Source organism: Carcharodon carcharias, chromosome 27, assembly GCF_017639515.1.
Source record: "Carcharodon carcharias isolate sCarCar2 chromosome 27, sCarCar2.pri, whole genome shotgun sequence".
Lineage (NCBI taxonomy): Eukaryota > Metazoa > Chordata > Chondrichthyes > Lamniformes > Lamnidae > Carcharodon > Carcharodon carcharias.
Window position 1 is genome coordinate 17,177,458 of NC_054493.1, and position 8,153 is coordinate 17,185,610.

Consider the following 8,153-nt stretch of genomic DNA (forward strand, 5'->3'; position numbering starts at 1 on the left):
ACAGGCTAGACAGCTGGAAGATGTTTCCACTTTTACAAGGACGAAAATAAATGTAACTTAGTAATGAATCTAATGTGCAGTTCAGGAGAAACTTCCTTAACCAGAGATAAAAACGGAAATACTCAGCATATCTGGCAGTATCTGGGGAATGAGAAACAGGCTCAACGTCCGTGTAATGATGCAGTGCCGTTCTAATGAAAAGTCATTGACCTGAAATGTAAACGATGTCTCCCTTTCCACAATATAACAGATCTACTGAATGTTTCGATTCAACAATATCGACTCTCAATGGCTGGGTTTTTACCCAGCATTCTCCGTGGGGAAGAATGTGTCCTAGCCAGACGACAGAGAGCTTGCTGCGCAGGCGTACTACCGAGCTGGAAGTTGAGCATGCGCAATGCGGTCCCTGACTGGTGCATGCGCAGTGCGAGTTGTGCCTGGAGTTCGGCGGAGAAAGGAGAAACAATCGAGTGCGGTTGAGTAATGGAGTAATGGTGGGTGGAGAGGCTTAGAGCCAGCGGGGTGGGCGGGAAGGATTCATAAACATCTGGTGAATACCTCAAACCCCCACTACAAAGCTACCGATCCTGTGTTTGCACAGAATGGGGCGACAATTGTTGGCCTGCTCTGGGTCATAGGCCCGAGTTAACGGCCGCCATATTTACCGGGGCGTGATGCACCAGGGTGCATGCGCGGTCCGCTTTTTCCCTGTCAGCAGGAGGAGAGAATGTTATGAATTTCAATAACAAAAACAAAAATACTTGGAAAAACTCAGCAGGTCCGGCAGCATTTGCGGAGAGGAACACAGTTAACGTTTCGAGTCCGTATGACTCTTCAACAGAACTAGGGAAAAATAGAAAAGAGCTGAAATATAAGCTGGTTTAAGGCGGGGGGGGGGGGTGGTGGGACAGGTAGAGCTGGATAGAGGGCCACTGATAGGTGGAGATAACCAAAAGATGTCTGTAAAGTGCCTAGGACATTGATGATTGCTTCGGTGCTGCTCCATGCTCTCGTCTGGACCTGGAAAAATGTATTAATTTTGCTTCCAATTTCCACCCCTCCATCATTTTCACATGGTCCATCTCTGACACTTCCCTTCCCTTCCTTGACCTCTCTGTCTCAATTTCTGATGATAGACTGTCCACCAATATTCATTAAAAGCCTACTGACTCCCACAACTACCTCGACTACAGCTCCTCACACCCTGCTTCCTGTAATGACTCCATCCTGTTCTCAGTGTCTTCGCCTCCGTCGCATCTGTTCTGATGATGCCACTTCAAAAACAGTTCCTCTGACATGTCCTCCTTCTTCCTTAACCGAGGTTTTCCACCCACGGTGGTTGACAGGGCCTTCAACCGTGTCCGGCCCATCTCCGCGCATCCGCCCTCACACCTTCCTCTCCCTCCCAGAACCATGATAAGGTCCTCCTTGTCCTCACTTATCACCCCACCGGCCTCCGCATTCAAAGGATCATCCTCCGCCAATTCCAGCACAATGCCACCACCGCACACACCTTCCCTTCACCCCCATGGCGGTATTCCGCAGGGATCATTCCCTCTGGGACACCCTGGTTCACTCCTCCATCACCCCCTACACCTCAACCCCCTCCCACGGCACCTTCCCATGCAACCGCAGAAGGTGCAACACCTGCCCCTTTACTTCCCCTCTCCTCACCGTCCAGGGGCCCAAACACTCCTTTCAAGTGAAGCAGCATTTCACTTGCACTTCCCTCAATTTAGTCTACTTCATTCGCTGTTCCCAATGCAGTTTCCTCTACATTGGAGAAACCAAATGCAGACTGGGTGACCGCTTTGTGGAACACCTTCGGTCTGCCCACAAGCATGACCCAGACCTCCCTGTCGCTTGCTGTTTCAACACTCCACCCTGCTCTCATGCCCACATGTCTGTCCTTGGCCTGCTGCATTGTTCCAGTAAAGCTCAACGCAAACTGGAGGAACAGCACCTCATCTTCCGACTAGGCACTTTACAGCCTTCCGGACTGAATATTGAGTTCAACAATTTTAGATCATGAACTCTCTCCTCCATCCCCACCACCTTTCCGATCCCCCTTTTTTCCAATAACTTATATAGGTTTTTCTTTTCCCACCTATTTCCATCATTTTTAAATGTATTTCCATCCATTGTTTTATGTCTGCCTTTTAGCCTATTTTGATCCCTTCCCCCCACCCCACCCCCACTAGGGCTATCTGTACCTTTATTATCACATTCCTTAGATAATATGACCAGCTTCAACACCTCTTTGTCTTTTTGTCTATGACATCTTTTGGTTATCTCCACCTATCACTGGCCCTCTATCCAGCTCTACTTGTCCCACACCCCCTTAAACCAGCTTATATTTCACCTCTTTTCTATTTTTCCTTAGTTATGTTGAAGAATCATACGGACTTGAAACATTAACTGTGTTCCGCAGATGCTGTCAGACCTGCTGAGTTTTTCCGGGTATTTTTGTTTTTGTTTTGGATTTCCAGCATCTGCAGTTTTTTGCTTTTATCTTGTGAATTTCTATCCTGGACTGACAGGGATGGATTTTGGAAACTCCTTTTACAGGGGGTGAGAAGAGGTGAATTTCCACATAGCAAACTTAAGGAAGAGTAATGTTTGTCTCTTCTAAATTTCTATCCTGGACTGACAATAAATGTCTTTGTAAGTTTGTTTTACAGGGTTATTAGAAGTGGAGGATTGACAGATGGGAAACTCCAACCAAAAGTCACATCCAGATCTGACAGAGTCACTCGATTCATCAGAACCTGAATATCATTAGCATCTGATTGTGGAATGAAAAAGGTTTGTCTGTTCTGTCTGTGGAAAAGCACCAAGACACACAAACCCTGGTTTGACCACACCTAGATAATATGTTCAGTTTTGTGCAACAAACCTAAGGAAGGATAGAATGTGGAGAGAGCATAGCACAGATTTACCTGAGTGATACCTGAACTCCAAGAGTTTAATTACAAAATTAGATTACAGGAAAGACCCATAGAGCCATTGTGACAGAGAGGAGGCCATTGGCCCATTGTGCCCATGCCAGCTCTCCAGAGCAGCCCAATGAAACCTATTCCCCTGCTCCACGTCCCTGTATCCTTGCAAGTTTATTTCCCTTAACTGCCTATTCTCCATCACATCCCCCTCTACCTATTTCCCAAAAACTTAAACCTGTGCCCCCTAGTCCTTGTTCAATCAACTGATGGGAACAGATTTTCTTTGTCCATCATATCTAAAGCTCATAATTTTGTACACCTCTACCAATCTGCCCTCACCTCTTTGCTAGAACCATTTGGTTAAATCTCCTCTGCACCTTCTCAAGGACCTTTACATCTTTCTTGAAGTGTGGTGGTCAGAACTGGACACTAATACTTGGGTTGTGGCCTAACCAGAGCCTAACAAAGATTAGGCATAACTTCCTTGCTTTTGGACTCAGTAGCTCTATTTATGAAGCCCAAGATTCCATATACCTTGCTAACTGCTTTCTTAATCTATCCTGTCACCCTTAAAAAATCTCTGCACAGAAAGGGCCAGATCCCTCTGATTCTACACATTGTTTGGTTCTGTGCCATGAGGCTGCTATTGTCTTTCTCTCCCTATCCTTCCTGTCAACATCCATCACCTCGCTGTGAGGGTTGTAATCCCTGGAATTTAGAAGTTGAAAGTTTTTGGGATATTAATTGGAACTGACAGGATAGATAGAGAGGAACTATTTCCACTGGTTGGGGAATCTAGAACGAGTGGTCGGAGTCCAAACATAGAATCAGGTTCCAGTACCTTTTCAGGTAGAGAGTTCCAGATCCTGACAACTCTCTGTTGGTGCAGAAACTGCTGAACTCGATGTTGAGCTTGATGTGGTGTCTTTGATGAATGGACCACAGGAGACTCAGGTACAGGTTACGATCGTTTATTCAAGCAATTGCTGGGAGGGCACCATCTCAATACAGCTTGAGACAGCACTCTGCTAAACGACAAGTGTTCAACATATTTATACGTTATTGGTCACATACAAGAACATCCTCCAGATTCCAATCTTGTCAACATATAGGTTTACATTAAACAGACAGGTCTCTGGTACAAAGGTAACCTTACTTTCACCCAGGCAGAGACCTGCCTTCCTGTCTCAGCTGGGACCATCTGTCCTTCCCTATCTGTTGAAGAGCACACTTAATCTATGTTATTGCCATCCTCTGACTCCAGTCTAACTCCCAGGACCTTGCTGGTGATTGCAAACCCTGAGGGTGTACAAAGTTCAGCATTCTCTCTGTCCCAGCCTGAACTTTAAATGTTAACTACTTAGCAATTGTGGTTTTGCATGCTGGGATATTTTAAGTCAAGTCCCTTGACCGTTACTGTATTCCTTTATTTACCCCTAACAAGCTCTAAAGGTTGTAAAGTGCAGAATCGAAAGATGAGCAGCTGTTCCTCGAGCTCCCTTTGAGCTTCATTGGAACAGTTCTGGAGGCTGAGATCAGAGTGAGAGTGGGGCGGAGAATTAAAATGACAAGTGACTGGAAGCTCAGGGTCAAGCTCACAGACTGAACAGAGGTCATTCCACAAGTGATCACCCAATCTTTTTTTCATCTCAGTTTAGAGCAGGCCAGATCATAAGCAGTTAATACAGTAACTAAGCTGCAAGAAGTACAAGTAAATCACTGTTCATTTCATCCCACAAAATCTCACACATAATCTGATGAAATATACTTTATTTGGAGAGGAGGGGATACAAAGTAAAGCAAACAGACTGCCAAAATATTAAATTTCACCCTAGCCATAAAGATTGTTAACATCAGCAGAAATAAACCCCAATGTCAAAATCAACATGGTTCAGCCCTCGGTGTGATTACCAGCAGCAATAACAGCCGAATCCAACTCCTGCTGTCACTTGTCAACCCATTGGTTGGCCTGCAGGTTGGATGAATGAGTGAAGCTCTTTTCACACACACAGCAGGTGAACAGCCACTCCCCAGTGTGAACTCACTGGCATTTCAGCAGATCCCTTGTGCTTTTCAAGCTCTTCTCGCAGCCAGAATATTTAAACAGTCTCTCATAAGTGTGCACTCACTGGTGTGACTGAAGGTGTGATAAAATCCTTTCCCACATTCAGTGCAGGTGAACAGCCTCTCCCCTGTGTGACCTTTCATTGAGTTTTCAGATCCCAGTCACAGAGGTCTACAGCACAGAAAAAAGGCCCTTCAGCCCATCGAGTCTGCGCTGGTCAAGTATCTAACTATTCTAATCCCATTTTCCAGCACTAGGCCCATAGCTTTCTGTGCCATGGCATCGCAAGTGCACATCCAAATACTTCTTAAATGTTATGAGGGTTTCTGCCCCTACCACCCTTTCAGGCAGTGAGTTCCAGATTCCCACCACCCTCTGGGTGAAAAAGTTTTTCCTCACATCCCCTCTAAACCTCCTGCCCCTTACCTTAAATCTATGCGCCCTGTTTATTGATCCCTCCATCAAAGGGAAAAGTTCCTTCCTGTCTACCCTATCTATGCCCTTCACAATTTTATATGCCTGGAGAGGGTGCAGAAGAGATTCACCAGGATGTTCCCTGGGATGAAACATTTAAAGTATGAAGAGAGGTTGGATAGACTTGTGTTGTTTTCGTTGGAGCAGAGAAGACTGAGGGGTGACCTGATCGAGGTGTACAAGATTATGAGGGGCATGGACAGGGTGGATAGGGAGCAGCTGTTCCCCTCAGTTGAAGGGTCAGTCACAAGGGGGCATAAGTTCAAGCTGAGGGGCAGGAGGTTTAGAGGAGGATGTGAGGAAAAGCTTTTTTACCCAGAGGGTGGTGACGGTCTGGAATGCGCTGCCTGGGAGGGTGGTAGAGGCGGGTTGCCTCACATCCTTTAAAAAAGTACCTGGATGAGCACTTGGCACATCATAACATTCAAGGCTATAGGCCAAGTGCTAGCAAATGGGATTAGGTATGTAGCTCAGGTGTTTCTCACTAGATGGTGCAGACTTGATGGGCTGAAAGGCCTATTCTGCTCTGTGTGATTCTGTGATTGACACAGTTTCTCCCCAGTGTGATTGCACTTGTGGTTTAACAAGAGAGATGATCAGTTGAAACTTTGACTACATGCAGAACATGTGTATGGTTTCTCCCTGCTGTAAGTGGTGCTTTTTGTGGTGCTGAAGCAAGTCACAGTCCCAGTGACCAGGAGAGAAAATGATTGACTCATTAATTTTCTTCCCACTCTGCGGACAGGAGCTGGACAACTGATCCCAGGCAGAAGAGAGGGAGGGAGAAAACTGGGAGTGGAGGAAAGGAATGCTGGAGATGGTGAGATGGGTTTGGATTTCAGCCCAGGGAGCAGGGAGAGTGTGGGACAGGGATTTACAACTTTGGGGGAACTAGAGAGGAAAAAATATTCCATAGAAACGAGAATTGTCTGCTCTGAATTTCTATCCTGGACTGACAGGAATGACTTTGTAAACTCTTTTTCCAGGGCATAAGGCGGGGAAAATTTACAGACATGGAGCTCAATTCAAACATCACATCAAGATCTGACGGTCACTCGATTCATCAGGACCTGAACATCATCGACCTTTGAATGTAGAACGAGAAATTTTTGTCTGTAGGGAAAGATTTCAAACATCAGTGTGACTGGAAAAGCACCGAGACACACACACCCAAGTTAGAGTGTTCCAGTGAACTGACTGTGGAAAGAGCTTTAACTAGTTACACAGCCTGAAAAAACAGCACACCATTCACAGCGGAGAGAAAGTGTACCCCTTTTTCTGTGTGTGGATGAGGCTTCAACTGATCATTGATTTCTCTGACAGTGACCATAGTCCCACAGCATCTCTGTAGAAGCACAAGGACACCCACACCATGGAGAAACCGTGGAAATGTGGGGACTGTGGGAAGGGATTCAATTACCCATCCAAACTGGAAACTCATCGACGCAGTCACACCGGGGAGAGACCGTTCATCTGTTCTGATTGTGAGAAGGGATTCACTCAGTTATCTACCTTGTTAACACACCAGCGAGTTCACACTGGGGAGAGACCATTCACCTGCTCCGTGTGTGGGAAGGACTTTACTAAATCATCTACCCTGACTGAACACAAACGAGTTCACACCGGGGAGAGGCCATTCAGTTGCTCTCACTGCGGGAAGAGGTTTGGGCGGTCATCCAATCTCACTGAGCATCTCCGTGTCCACACTGGGGAGAGACCGTTCACCTGCCCCGTGTGTGGGAAGGGATTCACTTGTTTAACCAACCTCACATCACACCAACTTGTTCACACTAATCAGAGACCTTTTCAATGTTCTGACTGTGATTCTGGCTTTAAAAGCACAAGGGATCTGCTGATACACCAACGCAGCCACACCGGGGAGAGGCCATTCATCTGCTCCGAGTGTGGTAAGGGATTCACTCACGCATCCAACCTGCTGGCACACCAGCGAGGCCACACCGGGGAGAAGCCATTCACCTGCTCCAAGTGTGGGAAGAGATTTCGTCGCTCATCCGATGTTCAGAGTCACCAGCGAGTTCACATGGGGAGGATCCGTTCAGCTGCTCTGTTTGTGGGAAGGGATTCACTCACTCATTCACCCTGCTGAGACACCAGCGAGTTCACAAGTGACTCCAGGGGTTGGATTCCACAGTTAATGACATCCAGGAATGAACCATGTTCATTCTGATAGTTGGGCTTTGTTTCTGCTGATGTTAATAACCACGTATAATGGTGTGAATTTAATGTTGTGACAAGTGCCAAATAAATCAGCATTATTTCAAACACACAGCGTGTTGTGCCATTGATTTCTCTAACAGTGACCACAGTCCCACAGCATCTCCCACCTTTGATGTGTGAAGAAACCATTACACCTACAAACCTAGTTTAAATTTAAATCTGAATCCCCTCAGCAAATTGATTTAACAAAAGGTGAAGAGTAAACCGATCACATCAAATAATTGCCAAAAAGCCAGAGGGGAGATGAGAAAAGGTGTTTTACTGAGTGAGTTGTGATCTGGAACACACTGCCTGAAAGGTGGGCGCAGATTCTACAGGAGCTTTCAAAAGGGAATTGGATCTCTAGCTACAGAGCTCTGGGGAAAGGCAGGGGAGTGGACTAATAAACATTAGCAGCTCTTTCAAAGATGATCCCGGCTCTTTATGCAGTTCTATAT

At 46.2% G+C, this 8,153-nt stretch overlaps 1 protein-coding gene across 5 annotated transcripts; it reads left to right on the top strand.

Annotated features, from left to right (window-relative positions):
• The first annotated feature begins 431 nt into the window (after positions 1-431).
• On the top strand, positions 432-7,763 carry LOC121270208 (zinc finger protein 239-like). Of its 5 annotated transcripts, none has more exons than XM_041175522.1 (3): positions 432-494; positions 2,670-2,805; positions 6,465-7,763. In XM_041175522.1, the coding sequence occupies exon 3, from the start codon at positions 6,851-6,853 to the stop codon at positions 7,583-7,585; it is 735 nt and encodes a 244-aa protein (XP_041031456.1). In that variant the 5' UTR covers positions 432-494; positions 2,670-2,805; positions 6,465-6,850; the 3' UTR covers positions 7,586-7,763. The 5 variants fall into 5 exon arrangements, with proteins under 5 accessions (XP_041031456.1, XP_041031458.1, XP_041031457.1 ...); XM_041175524.1 differs by having other exon boundaries at positions 433-494; positions 2,682-2,805; XM_041175523.1 differs by having other exon boundaries at positions 449-470; positions 2,682-2,805.
• Positions 7,764-8,153: the final 390 nt, after the last annotated feature.

What these genes read in the sequence shown, in the direction of transcription:
- LOC121270208 (XM_041175522.1), top strand. Translation starts at nt 6,851, where the DNA reads ATGGAGAAACCGTGGAAATGTGGGGACTGTGGGAAGGGATTCAATTAC.